Here is a 22,588-nt window from a genome sequence, read left to right on the forward strand (position 1 = left end):
TGCTTAAAAGCCAAATCATTTTCTTAATTAGCATCCACATTTAAATTCAATTCAATTCAAAAAACTTTCTTTACAAAAAGTATATACAGAAGAGCACACACACACACACACACACACACACAAATACACAGATATCAAAATTTGATCACTGTAGGATTGCTATTTCACACTCCCATTCCCTTGAAGTATAAGTGTAAATAACCAGCAGAAGTCTTGGAATCAATTATTTAGTTATATTTCTTTGTTCTGGCTCTGGAGGGGTTGTGTAAGGACAGGTGAAACACATGCAGCAGGTAGCAGAGTTTCCCAGGTCAAAGACTGGACTGTGTGGGTGCATTTGTGTGTTTATCTCTGATTACCGTTCAGTTTTGAGAGTATAAAAGCCGTAAAACACTCTCAGACACTCTACTCTCAGGAACCATGATGAAAGTTGCCTTTGTCCTGCTGTTTGCTGCCTACGGTGAGTCTCATCCACATGATTTAACGCGGGTCATCTCTACCTCCAAGTTAGACTTGTGACACTGACAGCGGTCCGGCCTGTGTGTGCCACTGCACTGGATTTAAGATTTACAGACTAATACACAGTTTTATCATGGCCTTACTCTCCTGACAAGTTGGTCAAACTTATCTTCAGGAGAGATTAGAAAAGCAAGTAGATGAAGGGAAGCAAATGTTTCAGAATATGATCTAAGCGAGTGACTGATCATGCTTCCAGTCATTGAGTGTGACCTCAGCCCTCCTTATGCTACTCTGAGTTTTTGTTTCTCTGTTGGGGCAAAACCTCCTTAAAAGTGTTTTGTGCCAGGAATCCAGCATCCATGAATAATAATAATAATAATGATAAATTAAAGCTAGGTTTCTAAGCCCTTCAGACCACTACAACGCCTCTGAATATGCAACCTGCTGCTGCGATTAAATAATTCAGAATGAATTTTTCCCCCTGAAGTTTGCATATAGGAAGACCAACCTAATCCCTGAGAAACAGTTCCAGTCAGTGTTATAGCTTTCAGTATCAGCCAGGCTTTGTAACTTCAGTTGTTTCTGTGGCCCAGCCTACGGGTGTGGCACACCCTCCTATCAGCCCTTGATGAGCCGTGTGGTGAACGGGGAAGATGCTCGACCCAACAGCTGGCCCTGGCAGGTGAGTTGTTAATAATCAGGCCATATGACAGATGAGGTGATAAAGATTTGCCATCTACTTCACATTTTTCTTTAATCATATCTCTTAAATTAGGCCTCTGTTTGAATATTTCTGATTGTTTCAAATGATTGTAGTTCGTAATGCAGATGAATGGGCAGGTCTGCTACATATTATTTGCAGCAACACCCTATTAAAACAATAAACAATTAAACAATTTCCCCTCGGGGGTAAATAAAGGATTTCTGATTCTGATTAAAGATACAATGAAATAACAGGATTGAAATGACAAACAGAGTCATTCATAAAGAGAGTAACAAACATGAAACAAAGTACAGCACAGGTATGTGATTAAGAAAACTATCCATCCATCCATCCATCCATCCATCCATCCATCCATCCATCCATCCATCCATCCATCCATCCATCCATCCATCCATTTTCTATGCCGCTTATCCCTTTCGGCGTCGCGGGGGGGCTGGAGCCTGTCTCAGCTGTCAACGGGCGGGAGGCGGGGTACACCTTGGACCAGTCGCCAAACAACCATTCACACTCACACTCACACCTAGGGGCAATTTAGAGTCATCAGTGAACCTAATGAGCAAGTTTTTGGTCTGTGGGAGGAAGCCGGAGTACCCGGAGAGAACCCACGCATGCACGGGAAGAACATGCAAACTTTACACAGAAAGGCCCGACCCGGGCATCGAACCTGTGAGGCACACGCACTACCTGCTACGCCACCGTGCAGCCCTTAAGAAGAGTAATTAATCAGAATTGGTCTTCACACACCTGCTGCAGAGTCCTGCAGAGGCGATCTGGTTTTGTCACTGACAAGCAATTTCCAAAAAACACTGACTTTTCAGAGATCATGTCACCACTGCGTATAAAACCACATGTATGGCCTGATAGAAGATACATACTGCACATGCATCCATACATCTCACAACATGTTAAATCACATTATTAAAACAGCTGCTTATGACAGGTTCCTCTGTATTAATGTCTCTAAGTGATGTGTGGCTCTAAATCCGTCTCTCGTGTGTTTCACAGGTTTCTCTGCAGTTTCGCTTATTCTCTGTGTACATACACAACTGTGGAGGCACTCTGCTCACTCCTAACTGGGTCTTGACGGCTGCCCACTGCATCGGGTAGGTTACAGTTTACTGTCATTCTCATGTCAGATGAAGGTTTTATCTAAAGTGTGTGTATCTGTGTTTGTATCAGACCTACCTACCGTGTGGTGCTGGGCAAACACGACCTGACCAAAGAGGAGGGCTATGAGCAGATAATAAGTGTGGAGAAGACTGTGGTTCATCCAAACTTTGATATTAACTGCCCGCCCTGTGGGTAAGAGTGTGTAACTCCTCCATACAGCTGCTTTTAGCTTATGCATCAAATTGGAAAAACAAGCTTTGCAGGAAACAGGACAGTGACATTTCACAAATTTGGACTAATTGATTTTTTTGGTCACTGTCATGCAGACGACACAGATGTGTGTCCTTTTACAATCAATGAAGAAGACAATTTCTTCCACTTCCTATCATTTCTTTCAATCAGTCAGTATCATTCTGATATCTATACTACTCCTCAGCTCTGGAACTTCCTGCCTGAAGATCTGAGGTTGCAGAATAACTAACTTCTATTATTACAAATGCTTCTAATTCATTGTAGCAAACTGTTTGATGCCCAACACGTCTTGTCTCTTTGTATTAATATTTATATGATATCCATTTACAGCATTTTTTCCGTGAGCTGCTTCTTTATGTTTTAACACAATTTTCTTGCTGCTCAGTAATGACATTGCGATGATCAAACTGGCTTCACCTGCCGAACTGAACGACAAGGTGCAGCCCTCCTGTGTGCCACAGAGCGGAGAGATCCCTCCTCACAACGACCCCTGCTACATCACTGGCTGGGGAAGAATCTCCAGTAAGTGTCTGAAATGTGACAGCACACTTATTCTGACCTATAAGACATTATAAACTCATTGATGGGACTGTACTCCACCAGTTTAATATCAGTGTATTCTGAATTTAAATAGAAAGGTGAAAGGCCACATTTGGGTTCAGTATAACACAATTTTATAAGTGCAACATAAATCAAGGAAATTTTCAAAAAAAAAAAATTTATGTATGTATGTATATGTACAGACATAATGCCTTTGGCTTGTCTAATTTTAATGACAATCAAATTAAGAAACACTGTCTGCTTATTTCTTACAACATTCATACATTCAAATAAAACATTTTTGTCTCTAAAGCAGCTGTCATTACAAAAGGTTACATTTAATCTTTTCACTGCACAGATTTCTGTCACATTTCTTTATTGAATATATTGATTGTTTTCTAGAGGTGTTATATTGAAGTGTGTCATATGCTTTTTTTCTTTTGCAGAGAGTTAGTTGAAATATGAATAAATATAACTTCACAATAATAAGAACAATGGAAGTCCTGATACCCTGGTGTCTCATTGGTGCAATGTTACTTTAACTGCAGAGCTGTGGAGAAATCAAAGGCTCTAAAAGGAGCATTTCTTTTATTAACTTACATGGTGGTGCACAGAGTGACCCTCCAGCCACCAAATGAGGATGTTTCATGTTAATAATTTTCATGCCCTTCTTGCAGCGAATGGTCCTGCTGCCTCTAAGCTCCAGCAGGCTCTCCTCCCTGTGGTCGACTACGACACCTGCTCCCGCAGAGACTGGTGGGGCAACAGTGTGAGGACCACAATGGTCTGTGCTGGTGGTGACATTCGCTCTGGCTGCAGTGTAAGCACCGCTCCCCTCATCTGCTCATGACAACATGATAAGAACTGCAGGTTGACCCTGTATCCGTTTGCAGGGAGATTCAGGAGGCCCTCTGAACTGCAAGGGTGCTGATGAAAAATGGTACGTGCAGGGGATTACCAGCTTCGTCTCTGGTCTAGGATGCAATACCATCAAGAAGCCCACGGTGTTCACTCGCACCTCTTCCTTCACCGACTGGATTGCTGATGTGAGTTTCTGTCAGAGAAAAAACACAGCTGCATGTGACAAACAGATCAGATCTTCCATTAATCGTTCATATTTTAATCTTATTATACATTATAAGCATACCAGATTGTTGTTATTTTGTTGTTTATTATCTCTGGAAATATTCAGGATTTCACGCAAGATAATTATTTATTTTTTTAAAATCTGAATAAAATTTGAGGGTAGTATAAATTCTTGCCTTTGATTGGCTCTTGCTCCTTTGAATATGCTTTATGTAAAACCAGTCATGTTGCTGTTAAGTGTTTCTCTTACACTGTAAATTGTTACTAGTCAGTAGCTTAAGTCTATCTTTGAGCAGCGCATGATCTGCTACTGAGGACACTGTGGTGTCATTGTCATGCAAAGGTGCAATGGCAATGTCTTAGTAATATTAACACAGTAAGTATAAAGCACCTCAGAATGGCGAATGCGTAGTCTCTCCTCATTTGACCTGTGAAGCTAAATTTTACCTGCCTTTTCTGTATTTCTTACATCTTTCAGGCTATGCTGCAGAACTGAAGACCTGGAGCCTTTTAAATTTCAATAAACTTCATTCACTCATCATCTTCAGAATATTTCAGCTGTCTTTCAGTTTTGTTTTTATAGTGGAAGCAATATAAACCAAAGCTGTGCTCGAATGCTGCAAATTAATTATAATCTGGTTTTGAGTATGTGGCGAGTTCACACTGGAAAAATGCCAAAATTCAGACTAATAAATGTGTGATTTTTTAGTGTGCTGCTGAAGGACACCATTCTCCCAAAATGCAATGCACACAATGGAAAGGAAAGAGCTGCTCACAGCAGGAATAAAAATAAAACTAATCATAGACGATGGTAAATCAGCTCAGGAACACCTCAGAAAACAAACAAACAAACAAACAAACAAACTATCACTAAAAACATTTTTCTGTGTATGTGAAATTTACTGGCAGGCGTATTTTAAAGTTTTAAAGTTGCCTTGCACAGTGCATGTATGACATAATTCCCTGTTAATATTAAAAGATACAGTATGTGGATTTCTTTTATACTTTTGCCAGCACTGCACTCTTTAAAATATTGCCAAGCTCATGATGTATAGTTTGAAAATAGAGATCAAAATCGATGCAGCAGAACCAGAGATGTCATGCGTTTTCTGGTCAGTTCGGCTGGGGATTGGAGTGTCTTGTGCTAGTAGCTGCTAATGCAGCCTTGAGCCACTGGCCTGCAGCAGAGACGAGAAGCAGTCACAGAGGTCTGGTAAATTTGCTTCTTTCTAGCTTCACACAGCTCCTGGTCTGAAGGAAGGACTTATTAGGATGGGTTAAATGCAGAACAATTTCACCGAAGCATGGCATGTGCATGTTGTGTTGTCACGAAAAACCACATTTTCGACCAGTAAATCCCCGCGAAGTTCGTTGATTTATGGCAAATTTACAGGGAACTTCGCCGGCTCCGAATCCATCTGTCGGCGGGGGGCATGGTTAATCGCGCCTTCGCGAAGGTGCAAATAGCTCTAATTAGCACATGAATGCTACCGACGTTGATCTACTCAGGCTGGCCTGCTGACTTCACAAACAACCATTGGATGATTCCCCAAGCATTTTAAAAGGAAACCATCATGTGATTGGATAGCAACTCCAATCACATGATTGGAGTTGTGTGATTATTGGTCATCTGTGCGCCACAAATAATTATTATTAATAATAATAGTAATAATAAATACATATTAAATACTATATAATAAATTAATATATTCAAAATAATTATCATATTGTTATATTTATGTATGTATAAAAAAATAGAAGCTATATATATTTTATTTGATTGATGATTCATTGATTTATTTGGCGATCCACCTTCTACACTACCACACAGTAGAACACAAAGAACACAGTTGACAGAAACATTTTGAAAAAAAGTCTTTAATGAAATCGTGACACACACATTAACAAGGATCAAGTAAGTAAAATCAGTGACTACTGGGGGAAAAAAGCAAGGAAATGTGCAGAGGGGTTCACTGATAAGAGTCTCTGGGTTGGGCCATGCCGCTCGTCCATGATGCATGAAAAAGAGTCTAAGGCCTTTGGAAATGCTTCTTTGCTGCCTCTGGGTCATACTGAGTTGGCGCCTGTCGCTTTGAAGGGGACTCGATGTGAAGCCTCTTGCGGTGTGTCGCCACATACTTTGGGTCGCTCTCCAGCCGATCTTGCAGTGTCTGGCAGAGTTTGGAGAGCTAGGACACTTGTGAAAATAAAGCGGCATTCATGTAACTCTTACCCGCTTCCTTCTCTGTCTGCTGCGAGCTGAAATCTTCACAGCTGCTGCCTGAACTGATGCCCTCCACACCATCTCATAATATGTCTTACAGGCCGCTGGAAGAAAATATATATTCGTTTGAAATAATTAAGACAGGTTTCAGTAAAAACAACAACAAGAAACAACAGAAAGGGGTTAAAAAAAAAAAAAAACTTACATAAAAAGACTGCTGTCCACACCATCCATGTCTGGACTCCCAGTTAAAGTCGCCATCAAATATGACGTCACTGTTTCGTTGTGGGACGAGTTTAGTCTGTAAAACACAAAAAGTACACATCACGCAACGTTTATATTTTCTTACATTCTGCAGAATGTATCCTGTGTATTTCTGTGTATTTTATTAACTTACCCCTGCTCAGGTTCCTATCGCCTGTCGTGTCCGTCACTATTGTGCAGACGTCGCACCTTTCCCTTTAAAATACAAAATACATTGTAATGTTAAATGTAACGTGAACGATTACCAAACGTTTGGAACGTAATGCAATAAGAATAATAAAGGTTTGGCGCCCTGAAAACGGCACAATGTAGTATTGAATGCTAATGTTACTTACTGCAACTTATGCACCCGTTTCTACGTCTCCACAGCTGCAGTTCCGTCGGGGCTGCTCCTCCAGAGCGAGCAGTCTGGCTTTTATCTCGGTCATTCTCCTCGCCAACTGCACCATCAGCTGCGTTAGCAGCCGCGACAATCCACTGAAGACGCTCAGCAGTTTTTTTTCTAAATTGTTTGGACTTTCTGGATATGGTACAGCCAGGCCGTCCACTGGTCGCAGAGGAGTGCCTTCTGGGGTGAACTGAAGACGACGTCCGGCCATTACATGAACAGAGTTAAAGTTTAGCAGGACACGAAACGTAACTGTTCTATATGGCAAGCAAGCTCGATTCGCATTCACAGATGCGCCGAGGCGTCCAATCATATGCGAGGTCGCGCTCTCTGACTTTCTCGCAAGACCATTTTTGTTGCGTAGAATGAAAAACATGCTGTGATTTTGTTAGGTACTTTGATTTTCTATTTTTATACCTGAATATTTTATATAACATGTAAACTTCTTTAAACTGACATCATCGAAAATAAAAAAAAGAAAAGTTACTTTGGTGTATTCCCTTTTTATTCATACTTAAAGAATCATCAGTGGACTGACTGCTGGAATTTTGCAAGCTAATCACGCAAGCATCGTTCATCTGGTGTTCATCTAAATGAACTGTAGATGCTTTAATTTTCACAATTTGATTTAGCAATTTAAGTGGAAAATTAAAGTCTTTTGAGAGTCAGGACACTTATCCTGTATGTAACCTAGAAATTATTTAAACACACTTTTAAATCCTCATGAAAAAAAAAAAAATCTTTGTATTCTGTAGGCACAGAACACACACACACACACACACACACACACACACACACACACACACACACACACACACACACACACACACACACAATCCCAATTTTTTGACTTACTTATCCCAGGAATCAATGAATTGTAAAAGTCCTTGTGGCCCTTTCTCACTAAGGTGAGAAAGAGGACAAAGGGATATTCAGTGAGGGAAACAGGATGAAGGGGGGAGTTTAAGGTGCAATTTTGGTATAGTATGAACCCTGGGAAACAAGATGAGAGCACTCCCCCAAATGGTCAACCAGTTGTCCTTTTAATTGCTAAACAGTATCAAAGCCAAGACATTATGGAGATCTGCAGAGAGTCTTCCCTCCATGCTGCATGTATTAAAGAGACCTGATTCATCACACCGAGTCTAAAATTCTTCTGAGAATTAGCAACTCTCAACAAGCAACAAGAAGAAGTTCCCTTACATGTGACTAATGAAGGATGTCTTAACACACCAAAATTAGTTTCACTTTCAAAGTTGTAGTCTTTAGCCCCATGAACACAAAACACTAAAAGTTTTATTCTTCTACTCTCTACTCTCTACTGGAGCTGATTTTCATGACCAAGTGTAGAAACTGAAGGGGCTGTACTTTCAGTGGGTCACCACAAGGTGTCAGTGTTTGACTTGAAGTCACTGAGCAGATGTGGCTGTAGGGGGCTGGTTGGTTTCTGAGAGGGGAGAAGGAGGCGGTATTCATACAGATGTTATAAGACTCCTTCAGCCTTTAGTCACCTGTCTCAGCCCAGTGAATGAGTAAGTTAGCTTCAGATCACAGGCCATTGGCTGGCTGCTCATTACTGAAGAATGCATTAAATCCTCAGCTGTAAATAATGTGATGACTGCTGTGCATGGCTCTGTGTTTCCCACAGCAACTGGCGACCATCTTTCCCCTTTTTTTGCTTCATTTCTCTCTTTATCCCTCTCTCTCTCTATCCTTTCACAATGAGTGAAGTTCAATTTTGCACATTCTATGTAATTATTCCACCCCAGTTGCTCGGGGGAGAGAGAGTGAGAGGGCTCCTTCCTCAAAAGCAAAAGCCCCATACATCCACTCCCGCCTCCACCCTCCCCCATCTCCATCCAGCCTCCTCTGCTCAGCTCAGGGTGCTCCACTGCAGGAGGCAGGAGGGAGACCACAGCATCATTTTCAAGGCTTGACAGAACGTGCAGAATCAGCAGCTTTGGAGAAGAGGAAACCAAGGCAGGACATAAACACTCATATGTTGTCTGCCCACTTATATATGGGGGAGGGACAGTGAACATATGGGAGCTATAATGCAGGTGCAATTGCACATTGGGGATGTCTTTAAATAAACATTTTAATAGGCACAGGACTCTTGACCCTCTTTTACTTAGCGGGCCGTTACTGTTGAACAGGAGTAGTGTTTTGCTGGCAATGAGCTCAGTGTTTGAATGCAATTTTGCCAGTACATTTGCACAAATACACACACCGTTACATTATCATCTTATTTAGCAGATTAAAACTGAGGACAAATACTCTTGTGGACAAAACTATAAATACACATGAGACTCACTGTATTTCTTGAAGTTTGGTTGAGGTCCAGGGCTGGGTCACACATTACATGTTCACTTCAGTAACGTTTAACAGAAATCATGTTTTTTTCTCCATCCTTAACCAAAGTATTTTTGTTGTCCAACCTAAACCACATGTTGGATGTGAACCTCTGGTGTCACAGTTCTGCACTGTGACCACCTTCATCAGTAGCACTTCCTTATGGTAAATATTGTGGCTCTGAACACAATCCAGGCAGGCATCATGTTTGTCCTCTGAACATATTTAGTAAAGCAAATAAGTATAATACAGTGGATAAACATAACTTATTGAAGACAGGGTTGCCATGTGCAGCTGATCAGTCTCTTTGGTAACTTTGCAGGTAAAAAGAAAAGTTAGACACCTTGGAAATATGCTAATTGTCACTCTTGCAAATAGTTAAAGAAGATCAATAGCTTCTTTAAACCATCAGGTTTTATTTCATATGGGACACAAAACCCATTCTCCTGGGTGGAAGTCCTGTGTTTGATACATTAAAGCACCCCACCTTCCTCCAAATGTAGACCTCTTTCCTCCCTCTAAACTGCATCATTTGACAAACTGGAGAGAACAGCTGCTTATAAAAGTCCATCTGACTACCCTGCATGATGAAAAATTACGCTGAAGGAGGGTGCCTTAAAAATTGACAGCAAGAGGTCATGACTGAGCATTTGTATGTGACAAGTTGAATGTGAGAACAGGTACAAGGGATAATGCCCGACAAGGTGTCCATTATCAGAAATGAATGGACGACATGGAGGCGTGAACCGTCCAACGCGAACCTCCGCTTCACTTACGAAAGAAATAAATATTAAATCAATTATTAATACGTTAATGTTGCTTTCTACTGTTAAAATCATAAGTTTTTCCAGAAGAAGTGGACTATCTAATATCTCTCGTTGTGACGCGTTGCCAAGGTAACTGGCTCTGGCCACAGAACCTGCAGCTCGATCGGCCGCAGCTGTTATATTAGGCCTAATCAGTGGAGGGAAGTGAGATGATTGCTTAACGTTATGTTACGTGATACAAAGTATCATTTCAGAGGGCAAGTGCACCTCTTACAGCTTGTGTGTGTCCAGATGTGTTTGGGTTCATCCTAGATTTTGTTTATGTAATTCTATTTTGTTAATTCTGTAAATTGAGAGTTGTTTTTGTAAATTAGGTAATCGAGTTTTGTTTTGTTTTCTTTCTATTTCTTTTTTTATTACACTCGGCAGTTATTATTTGATACATTGTTTAAGTCTGTGACCTGACCATTACTTGTGGTTTTGTTAGGTTTTCTGTGTTTCTGTGTGTGCAACCCCATTAATCTGTTTTATTTCTTCCCTTTTCAGTTGCTGTAGGCCAGTGGTGGCGGTGCCGGTGACCTGGTGGTGGTATCCTCCCGTCTTGTCTTGCTGTGTCCCTGGGAGTGGGTTTTCTTCACTGAGAGTGTGTCTGCCACGTGTGCCCGGTGATTTGAGTTTGTTTCTTTTTGTTTGGTGGATCTCTCCCCTGCACTAGCCTTCGTCCATCCACTTTGGCCTCAGCCCTGATTACGTTTGCCTCCCTTGCTTTGTGTGAATGAGTTTGAGTACTGATTTTTTTTTTTTTTTAGAACATATGCATATTTAATAAATTGTATTTTAAACTTTGAACCAAGTCTTATGCCCTGAGAAACTACGAACCTGTGTGCCTTGTGTCTGACAAGAGTAATTCCCTGGGTGAAATTCCCAGGGTGGCGTTGTCGAGCTCTTTAATAATATTCGCTGCATAATATGCAACGAATATTATATCCTTTTTACCACCTCCTCGCCACAGATTCTATAACAGCTGATATTATGCCTTGTTTTATTTTTCTGTCAATTGTTTCCACGTTCATTGTGTCATTAATCTGATTTAGGTGGCTGGCACTTTTTACAAGAATTTTCATCAGCTTTCTCCAGGATCCATTTACCTCCTGAATTATCTGTAGTCGTCATGCTTCCTGTACTTATCTTACACCAGATTGGGTAATGATCACTCCCTGCTGTTCCTTCCTGATATACTGTCCAGTCACAGATTGATGATATATTACTTGATACTAACGTAAGCTCAAGTACAGATTCTTTTCCTGTCATGTCAATTCTTGTAATTCTGCCATCATTTAGGCACACCAAATGCTTTTCATCAGGCAGCTCTTCTTGACCCTGACCATGACTGTCTGTCCTTCCACTCAAATCAAATCAAATCAAATCAAATCAAATCAAATCAAATCAAATCAAATCAACTTTATTTATATGTACGTTACAGTAATACAAAGTGCCTCACAGAGGGTAAAAACGAAAAACAGAACAATACAGAACACTGTGACCCGTACACACAGATACACAATTCCATACACACTCACGCACATACATAGACATACGGACAGACATACATACCCACACACACAAACGTACACACACCCACATACATACACTAACTGTCGCTGAGGAGACATGGCTGGGCACCGAGACCCGAGGTGAGGAAGAAGCTGCCTTTGGGGGCCATGCACACCGAGAGGAATCATGGTCCATGACTGCGGGGGCACTGACACAGGGACCACCCCAGCCCAGGCAGGCAGGAGGCTCCACACCAAGGTGTAGAGCTCTCTAGCTACCCGGGCCAGGGCCATCCATGGAACAGCACCCCCATCGGTGAACCAGAATCAAATCCCGGTGTGGTAGGCCCCCAGGAGGAAACATTGGAAAATGAGGGGCTAGAGCAGTAAAATAAAATAAAAGGTATAGAAGCTAAAACTGAGGATAAAACAATAGAATGTATAAAGTAGACCATAAGTAATGACTAAAACAATTGAAATAAAACATTGAAGTAACACAATAAAAAATAAAAATAAAAAAAATATATTATATAATATAATATTAGAAAATGTAAGAATAAAAGTCAGCTTAAGAAATTATAAATAGTTAAATGAGTCAGTTAAAAGCCTGATTAAAAAGATGGGTCTTGAGCCTCTTTTTAAAAACATCAACAGTCTCTGCGCCCCTGAGGCTCTCTGGGAGGCTGTTCTACAATCGGGGGCCATAATAACTGAATGTCACCTCCCCGTGTGTTCTAGTTCTAATTTGTGGTATCGTTAAAAGGCCAGCACCAGAGGACCTCAGGGTCCGCGAGGGTTGATAGGGTAAAAGTAATGCAGATAAATAAGAAGGCCAAAGATCGCTAAGACACTTAAAAACTAGTAAAAGAACCTTAAAATCGATCCTGAAGCGCACGGGGAGCCAATGCAGCGATTTTAAAACAGGTGTAATATGCTCCCGCCCTCTGGTCCTCGTCAGCACTCGTGCAGCTGAGTTTTGTAATAATTGTAAGTTATGCATGCTCTTTTTGGGAAGACCAGAGAGCAGGGCATTACAGTAATCTAAACGACAAGAGATAAAAGCATGCATCAGCACCTCCGTACTGGCCTGAGAGAGGAACGGGCGGACTTTGGCTATATTCTTGAGATGGTAAAAACCTGTCTTTGTTATGTTTTTGATGTGTGGAATAAAAGTGAGCTCAGAGTCAAAAATCACGCCCAGATTTTTTACTGATTTTGAGGGTTTCAAATCCTGTAACTTTGGTAAAAGTTTCTCTCTCTGGCCTTCAGGACCAATGACTAAAACCTCTGTTTTGTCCTGATTGAGCTGAAGGAAATTTTCTGCCATCCATGACTTGATGTCTAAAATGCAGTTAAAAAGGGCATCAATAGGCCCTGTATCATCATGAGACACGGCGATGTACAGTTGTGTATCATCAGCATAACTATGGACGCTGATGCCGTGCCTCCTGATGACGTCTCCGAGGGGTAGAGTGTACAGATTAAAAAGAGTTGGACCTAAAATTGAACCTTGGGGAACCCCACACTTTATCTTATGGGTTCCTGAGGAACATGTATCCATACTTACAAAGAAACTTCGATCAGTGAGGTAGGACGTGAACCAGTTAAAAACAGTACCAGAGAGGCCAACCAGGTTCCTCAGTCTATTTAATAAAATGTGATGGTCTACTGTATCGAAGGTGGCAGTTAGATCCAGTAGAACCAAGACTGTGAGTTTATGATTATCTAAATTACACCTGATGTCGTTTAAAATCTTTAAAAGTGCTGTCTCTGTACTGTGGTTCATCCTAAAACCAGACTGATGAGTCTCTAAAATATGTTTCGAGTGTAAAAATTCATTTACTTGATAAAAAACAAGTTTTTCTAAAATTTTACTTAAAAATGGTAGGTTGGATACAGGCCGGTAGTTATTTAAAACATTGGGGTCTAAATCACTCTTCTTCAGAAGGGGCTTCACCACCGCCGTTTTAAAGGAGGCGGGGAAGACACCCATCTGGAGAGAGCAATTGACCAAATACAGCAGCTGTTCCTCAAAGAATCCATAGAGTGTTTTAAAAAACGGTGTGGGAATTGGGTCTAAAAAGCAGGTTGTGGGTTTTACCTGGGAGAAAACTCAACTCAGTGTCCTTGCATCAACCAGGGCAAAACTCTCCATTGTTTCCACAGGTCCAAGCAATGATCCAGGAGTTAAAAGCTGTTGAGATAAAAGACTGGACCTTATGTCATTGATTTTTCTTTTGAAGTGGTCTGCAAAATCCTCGCAAAGGGCGTTATCTGCTGTCTTGGAGGATCTTTTAAAATTTTTGTTTGTTAAAAGATCAACAAACAAAAGACAACTTGTGGAGAATAAGAATTTGGGATTATTGGGATTATTTTTTATTTTTATGGTCATGGATTAGGTTTTGGAAGTGAGAGATTCTTGCTTGTTTGACTGTGCTATTGTAGATTTTGAGGTGTTGACGTAGTATTTCATAGTGAATTGTCAACTTTGATTTCCTCCATCTCCTTTCAGCACTCCTGCATTCCCTTTTGAGTTTTTTAATTTCCTCAGTTCTCCACGGAGGTGTGGGTCTTGTTTTGATTGTTTTGATAACAAGTGGAGCCACTGAGTCCAGTGTTGACTTTATTTTATTGTTAAAGTTGTCAGTGATAAAATCGCAGGGTGCTGGTAAAATTTCGGCAGGAGTGCTCTGTAAGATCTGGATAAAATTTCCAGCCACTTCAGAAGTTAGGTAGCGTTTCCTCACTGTTCTCACAGGGGCTTCCCGCTGATTAAAGCTGGTGATTGTAAAAAACACACAGAAGTGGTCAGACACAGCCAGGTCCACAACAGAGGGCGCACCAACTGACAGACCATAAGATATAACGAGGTCCAAGGTGTGCCCCTTGCTGTGGGTCGGCTGCATCACGTGTTGCTTAAAATCAAGGCAGTGTAAAACGTTTAAAAATTCTCTGGACATTAAGTCTGAGGGAAAGTCCACGTGTAGATTAAAATCACTGGATATTAAAATTCTGTTAAAAGAGGTATGAATAATTGATAAGAGCTCAGAAAACTCACTAATAAAAGAGGTAGAATACTGGGGTGGTCGGTAGACAGTTATACAGAGGATCGGTGGGCTGCTAAAAACGAAGGCATGGCATTCAAATGATGTGTAGCTGTTAAAATTGACTTTGTTCATATGCATGTTGGTTTTTGTGATTGAAGCAGTACCGCCCCCCTTTTGCACCCCCCCCCTTTGCACCCCCATAAAGTGTTGTGTTCGTTGAAATCACCACACCAGGCAGTACTACTGTTATTCTGACCTTGTATCTCTTCAAGCTTGTTTAACTCCAGTTTTTTTCATGGATTATAATAATTTACAGTCACCAGTTCTTTCAGCCCACACTTTGACTATCACATACTCTTGTTCATTTCCTGTTCCTATTATTCTATATGGAATGCCTTGTTTCTCAAATGTGGCACATCCACCTCCTCCCCCTCTCTCCTATCCTGCCTCACTGCCTCATATCCATATAAAATAAAATCTAGATTAGGGTTTAACCAAGTCTCTTTCATGGCTGTGTTCTGGCTGCTCTGATTTCTGCCTCTGGGTGCTTTTCATTCGGTAAATTGGTCTCCTCGTCTCCTCCACTCGCTTCCTCTCCTCGCGTCTTAGCTCCGTCCAGTGAGGACATGAAAGAGGGATGCGAGGAAGAGACGTGAGGACGGAGGAGACAAAACTCCGAAATGAAAAATCCTCGCTTCACAGCATCAGTCCGAAGCGACATCAATTACTGATGACGTAAGGTAATCAGTAATTGACGTCGCTTCGGACTGACTGATGACATAAGGTGTCACAACGAGAGATATTAGATAGTCCACTTCTTCTGGAAAAAATTATGATTTTAACAGTAGAAAGCAACATTAACGTATTAATAATTGATTTAATATTTATTTCTTTCGTAAGTAAAGCGGAGCTTCGCGTTGGACGGTTCACGCCTCCACGTCATCCATTCATTTCTGATAATGGACACCTCGTCGGGCATTATCTCTTACATAATTTCACTTTGGGATAAATAAAGTTGATCTTATCTTATCAAGTTAGATTGATTTGGCCTCTTATGTTTGTGCTGTACACAAGCTTGCAGGCTCCTGCATCCATTCATTTGTCTGTTCATTTGTTGTGTACGGATTTGTCCTGCATTTGTTTCAGTGTGCAGACATGTGGGGTGTATTACAGACCGTTGGATGTGTATTTATTCTTGTGTTGTATAATATGCTTCGATTTTGTGCTTTCTATCTTGTAGAGTCACTGTGTGACTTCAGTTTGGAAAGGAACTGATGCTTTGATTTATCCTTATTCAATAAAGGAACATCTTGTCACTCTTTGATGTGTATTTATATTTATATTGGATGTGTATTTTATATATAGCCTATGGGAAACTGTCTATCTGATGATTGCAACACATCTAAAATCATCATTTATCTACAATGATTGAAATTAATCAAAATTGAAATTAATGATGCTTATGTTTTGTGTTAATGTTGAAATAATGACTGTGGATCTAGTTGAATGTGATAACAATGTGTAGTGGGCAGTGGAATAACTATTGGTTTCCATTTGTGATGACTGCTGACTGAGATAAGGGATGAGATTAAATAGATCCTGGAACTTAGCCTGGTCTGGAGCAGGCTAGCTCCACAGAATAAATCTCCATGGTAACTTATCCCATAACATATCCCACTTTCCGCTATCCTGCTTTTGTGCAACCGGATCACGGATAAGTTGAGCCAGGATAACCAACATAGCAATGCAAAGCAATGGTGTTAAGAGGTATGAAGGCACTGAGTCACTGTTTCTAGTTCTGTCATTTCAAAAAGTGTTTTCTGTTTTGTTTTTGTCCCGTGTCCTTTATTTCATTGAATTTTGTAGTCCACACATCTCACAAGACTACAATGCATTGTCTGTTTTGTGACCCAAAGCTGTTGTGGATTTCATGCTACAACATCACATCTGGTGCAACAGCTTTGCTCAGAACAGACTTTATTAGTATTTTCATATAGAAATGAAGCGATCTTTCACAAATGTCATTTTTATATTTCTGTGTGTCTACAGATTTAAAAAATGTTATACATATATGAGAGAGAGCAAGCCAGGCAAGCTGTTACACCTGCTTTAAATCTTATGCTAAGCTAAGCTAACCTCCTGGCTTTATAATGAACACACTGGCCTGTTCTCACATTCAACTTGTCACATACGAATGCTCAGTCATGACCTCTTGCTGTCAATTTTTAAGGCACCCTCCTTCAGCGTAATTTTTCATCATGCAGGGTAGTCAGATGGACTTTTATAAGCAGCTGTTCTCTCCAGTTTGTCAAATGATGCAGTATAGAGGGAGGAAAGAGGTCTACATTTGGAGGAAGGTGGGGTGCTTTAATGGATCAAACACAGGACTTCCACCCAGGAGAGTGGGTTTTGTGTCCCATATGAAATAAAACCTGATGGATGATTTCTTTCGTAAGCAAAGTAATTTAATGTAAGTAACAAAATTATTTCAAGCCAAATCACTCTTTTCCTAAAGCTAACTAGCTATTGATCTTCTTTAACTATTTGCAAGAGTGACAATTAGCATATTTCCAAGGTGTCTAACTTTTCTTTTTACCTGCAAAGTTACCAAAGAGACTGATCAGCTGCACATGGCAACCCTGTCTTCAATAAGTTATGTTTATCCACTGTATTATACTTATTTGCTTTACTAAATATGTTCAGAGGACAAACATGATGCCTGCCTGGATTGTGTTCAGAGCCACAATATTTACCATAAGGAAGTGCTACTGATGAAGGTGGTCACAGTGCAGAACTGTGACACCAGAGGTTCACATCCAACATGTGGTTTAGGTTGGACAACAAAAATACTTTGGTTAAGGATGGAGAAAAAAACATGATTTCTGTTAAACGTTACTGAAGTGAACATGTAATGTGTGACCCAGCCCTGGACCTCAACCAAACTTCAAGAAATACAGTGAGTCTCATGTGTATTTATAGTTTTGTCCACAAGAGTATTTGTCCTCAGTTTTAATCTGCTAAATAAGATGATAATGTAACGGTGTGTGTATTTGTGCAAATGTACTGGCAAAATTGCAATCAAACACTGAGCACATTGCCAGCAAAACACTACTCCTGTTCAACAGTAACGGCCCGCTAAGTAAAAGAGGGTCAAGAGTCCTGTGCCTATTAAAATGTTTATTTAAAGACATCCCCAATGTGCAATTGCACCTGCATTATAGCTCCCATATGTTCACTGTCCCTCCCCCATGTATAAGTGGGCAGACAACATATGAGTGTTTATGTCCTGCCTTGGTTTCCTCTTCTCCAAAGCTGCTGATTCTGCACGTTCTGTCAAGCCTTGAAAATGATGCTGTGGTCTCCCTCCTGCCTCCTGCAGTGGAGCACCCTGAGCTGAGCAGAGGAGGCTGGATGGAGATGGGGGAGGGTGGAGGCGGGAGTGGATGTATGGGGCTTTTTAAGGCCTGGAAAAGTTAGCTTTAAAAGTCCAGGTCATTCCAGCGTCTTACACTACCCTGTTAAGCTCGCAACTGGGGCTGAGAAGCCAAATAAAATAAAATAAATAAATAAAATAGGGGCATAGTTGCGCTCTTCACGACGACTTCGGTTGGCTCTGGTGCTAGCGGAGACCCACCCAATATGGCGGCGACGCTGGATTACGCTCCAGCACGTAATGAGGCGTCTACGTATATTATGTCTATGCTCCCACCATGATTCAAATGTGTGCCACATACGACACGCCCCTTAAATAATAAAAGACTTCCGCGTAGGCTACACTGGTGTATCCTCACTCTGATCTCCTTCAGAAGCCTCCTCTCTCCTCGCTCCTCGTCTCCTTCAGGTGCATTTAAGCAATTGGAAGATCCTTCATCATGGCGGAGGGGAAACAACTTCCAGGTCGACAAAGGAGAGAGGAGACGAGGAGGCACAATCAACGTCATGAAAAGCGCCCCCAGTGTTTCCCCAGGGCTGGAGCATGGCAGGGGCGAGGCCGATCTCCTCTGAGGTGAGCGGCAGCTGGACGCACCTGTCTGTAATTGTGGCTCACCAGGACTCTGCCTTTTTAAGTTGGCTTCTCCCACACTCTGGTGCCAGATGATTCTTGCACATGTCGCCTGTGTCTCGCCACAAACAGATCCTGCCACGCTTCTCCGGTTGACAAGTTTTGTTGCATCTCGTTGTCTTCTCTTGAGTTCATTTTTTGTACTGGCCTGAGTGCTTTTTCCCGTCACGGTGATTTTTTGTTCTCACACCAGTGGTCACTGAGTTCTCCTCTAGCTGAGGTTTTTGTTTTTGGTCTGCCTGTGGGCATTTTTCTCCCTAACGGTGACTTTTTGTTCTCTTACTAGTAGGCTGTTGAGTTTATTCGCCTCCAGCTGTGATTTTGGTTTTTGTCTGCTTGGGCTGCAGTTTTTCCACTTGGAGATTTTGTGTTGTTACTTTTGATTAATAAACTTCTACATACACTCTGCATCGTGGGTCCTTGCCTTCCTTGCTGTCCATAACAGTCTCTTGAATACATACTACGTATAGCTTTGTTCTCCTACTTACTATGAACTGCTTGAAATCTTGTCCATTACCTATTAGGCTTCTCATGTTCCACTGCAGGATTAAAATGATTAGTATCCACCCACACATGTTGTCTCTTGACTTACCCTGAGTTCATCATTAACTTCTTCCCATTTGAGCCCTCTCATTTCTAGACGATGTTCTGCAGCCTTAACAACAACCTGAATCCTCTCAGTTTTAGATTTAATCCCATATGTCGCATTCACTAGTCCTGCTATGAGGGTCACCAGTTTCTTCTTGTCTATCCATGTGTTTTCTTGGTGTTCTTTTGCAGCAACTTGCTCTTTATTACTTCCTCCCTCCATATTCTGTTTTTGTTTTTTTTGTCCTGCCAACTTTACTGCCTCAGCATATGAGACCTTTTCTTTCACCCTTATCTGCTGCACCTCCATCTCTTTTTGGAGTATTCACATCCCCAATAAGCTACACTATGATCACCTCCACAATTACAGCACTTCGGCCCGACTTCCTTGTCACACTTTCCATATTTGTGCTCTCCTCCACATCTAGCACATGTGGAGGAGGCTTTGAATGTCTGTATGAAAGTGACTGATGTAATGATGTGAATGTCCTGAGGTTTCGGTGGAGAAGAGGGGGTTACTGACTGGAAGGTGTGCATGGTGTGGTTGAAACATGTAGTGGGTGTAGGTGAGGGTGAGGGCGAGTGTGGAGCAGAGGGCTTGTGTGCATGAGTCATACCGATTAGTCAGGAGGTGGCTGAAGTGCAGGACCGGACAGTGAGGTCAATGTTGACTGATAAAAGCCGTAACTCCATGCTGTTGTCTCCATCGGTCTCCCTCCCTGCCATCCTGTCAGAGTTTGCAAGGAATAATGCAAGAGTATTGTTCCGGACCTATACAGGCCCTCAGTCACTATTCATACATACGATTCCTACAATACTAACTCTTATTGTTGCCAAGCCCCAAAGTCCTCAATTCCAAAATCAGTGTCGTTTTTCTACCAGAGATTAAAAAATCAACGCTTCCTCATCTTTGACAAACCGCATGCTCCTCCTCGTCCTCCTAGGGAGCCCATCCTCATGGTAAACTGGGGGAACTCTGGAGATATCTGGGAGATTAGGTGCAGTGGACTGTGAGCTCAGAACTCCACCTGCTGGTGGAAGAGCAGAGCAGAGGCAGAGAGTGACAATGGGAGCTCCAACCTATAATTCATGCCAAGAGACCCGTCAGTGCGTGGATTATTGAGTTTTTTTTTTTTACCTCCGTAATGATTTTGCCATTTAAGGCGTTAGCTCTCATGAGTCTCTCCAAAGCCTCCAGCTGACAGCCAGCCTGTGCTGCAAGGCCCTTGTCAAGTTTCCTCCCTCTGGAAAGGGTAGCTTGCTTCTGAAGATAGGACTGGATTTCACTCAAAGACCAAGAGACAGCTTTCTTTCTTTTTCTTTCTTTTATTTTGAAAGTTGCCCCAGTCAGTGCAGGTGAAAAACTGGCTCCTTCTTCCTCATTTGAAACAAGCCTTTTAATTCTGCAGTCTTCCCTTCTCAAGCCCAGTCTCTGGCCGTTTGTCTCCCACACTGCATGCTCTCATTGTTCTTCCTGCGAGTGTGTGAGAGTGAGTCCACCTGGTGCACTCAGTCTGCCGCTGGGAGCCACACCCACACCTGATGCACCCAGGCAGAGAAGGGCATGGCACAACTCAACTCAGCAGCCCTCGTCCAAAAAATTGTCCTCGGCTCCAGAATCTATGAGGGCACACAGAGATGGAACCTCCCCTCCCACATATAATAATGCTTAAACCTGGAATTTGTGGTCTGATGGGGAATAAAGAACAGATGCTTTTGGTCTCACCAGAACCCCCACTCCTACTGATGACTTCTGGTTGAGTAGGACACGAGGAGATGAAGTGACCTGTTTGACCACAGTACACTTCCTCACCTGCCTGGATCCTGCGGAGGCGGTCAGTGTGTGTCAAACGAGCTCTCCCAAGCAGCCCCCCAAAATCCACCAAGTATTCAGCCACAGAACAACGTCCCTGTCTTAAACTCAAAAGACAACTGGAAGCATTGCCAGCATGGTTAGGGTTGTCAAAAACAGTCCTTAATTTCCCTTCAAAATCTGAAAATGTGAGTGTGCTTATACTTGTGTTTGAATTCAGTGCCTCAGCCCACGGCAGCGCTTTGCCTTGCAACAACCCCATAACGTCTAACGATCTTAGACTGATTGGAAGAAAAGGAGCGTGACCACTGTCTAAACATTATGGTACGTTGCAGCAAAAAGTCACTACATTTATCGAGGGCTCTGACTCTGGATCACTCACTTGAGCTTCCTTTACTGAAGGAGGTTTGGCCGCTGCCATCTGAGGTTGGTGCTGGCCTGGTAACATGATCACCAGGGGAGACATTAGACTTGAGAGCTCGGACACCTGGGTCACCATGTGCTAACTGGACTCACGTAGGTCCTGGAGCAGCTCTTGATGCTGTCCAAGGTGAGCGCTCTGACTGGAGATAGCGCTCCTTACCAGATCTGCTGAGTCCATATTAGGCCAGATCATTCTGTTGAGGCTTTAACCTTGGGACGTTTACTGGACTCAATAATGCAGATGCGGTAGGCTGAATCAATGAAATAAATTGAATTCTTAAACTGAAAGTGCACTCTTAAGGAGCGGAAATTAAACAAACACAACTGAAGGGGCTGAGGCAGAGCGACACCCTGGACATGGCTGAAAGGCACTAAAAAAGAGAAAACATTTACTGGACTAACCCCTATAATCCAAAATAAGCACATTCTTTGGTAATCACAATAATAATTCTGAAGATGTAGTCTCAGAGATACTCTCACAGACAAAAACCGTTTGACACAGGAAGGGTAAGGACAATCTGGCAATTGTTGCAGGAGAAAGCAAGACGGGAACAGTCAGACAGACAAATAACAAGACAAAGGAAGGCACAGACATAAGGGCAGATCCTAACAGTAAAAGGCATTAATATAAAGACATTAGTATAAGGAGTATGAACTCAAATCAGCACATGTCCTCCTGGAAGTCTTTGGCATGCTGGTCAAAGGGTAGAAAGTCACAGTGGCAAAAGTATGGCTGCAACTGACAATTATGATAAGAACAGACAAGAAGATCAAAACTACCATGTCAGGTGAGGGTAACAGCTGTGTATGTGTGGGTGTTGAGTTTCAGACTTCCAGACTAAGGACATTTTTGGAACTGTTGGAAAGTGAGGATATTCTGGGAAAAGCATTTTTCCAAAGTGTGGACATTCTGGAAAGTGTTGGAAAGGTCCAAG

The 22,588-nt window shown here is 41.9% G+C and overlaps 1 protein-coding gene across 1 annotated transcript; it reads left to right on the forward strand.

Moving 5' to 3' along the window:
* The first annotated feature begins 420 nt into the window (after nt 1-420).
* Nucleotides 421-18,771, forward strand: LOC139330159 (chymotrypsin-like elastase family member 3B). Its single transcript, XM_070960903.1, has 9 exons — nt 421-460; nt 1,053-1,141; nt 2,189-2,286; nt 2,363-2,485; nt 2,931-3,067; nt 3,763-3,905; nt 3,979-4,131; nt 18,079-18,211; nt 18,608-18,771. Exons 1-9 carry the CDS (start codon nt 421-423, stop codon nt 18,769-18,771), a joined length of 1,080 nt encoding a protein of 359 aa, XP_070817004.1.
* Nucleotides 18,772-22,588: the final 3,817 nt, after the last annotated feature.

The sequence above is a fragment of the Chaetodon trifascialis genome, chromosome 4 (genome assembly GCF_039877785.1).
Source record: "Chaetodon trifascialis isolate fChaTrf1 chromosome 4, fChaTrf1.hap1, whole genome shotgun sequence".
Classification (NCBI taxonomy): domain Eukaryota; kingdom Metazoa; phylum Chordata; class Actinopteri; order Chaetodontiformes; family Chaetodontidae; genus Chaetodon; species Chaetodon trifascialis.

Excerpts from the sequence above, each read along its gene's own strand:
- LOC139330159 (XM_070960903.1), top strand. The coding sequence starts at position 421 with ATGATGAAAGTTGCCTTTGTCCTGCTGTTTGCTGCCTACG. Across the intron at positions 461-1,052 it reads CCTGCTGTTTGCTGCCTACG|CCTACGGGTGTGGCACACCC; the intron begins GTGAGTCTCATC and ends TCTGTGGCCCAG. Across the intron at positions 18,212-18,607 it reads GGGTGGAGGCGGGAGTGGAT|GTGCATTTAAGCAATTGGAA; the intron begins GTATGGGGCTTT and ends CGTCTCCTTCAG.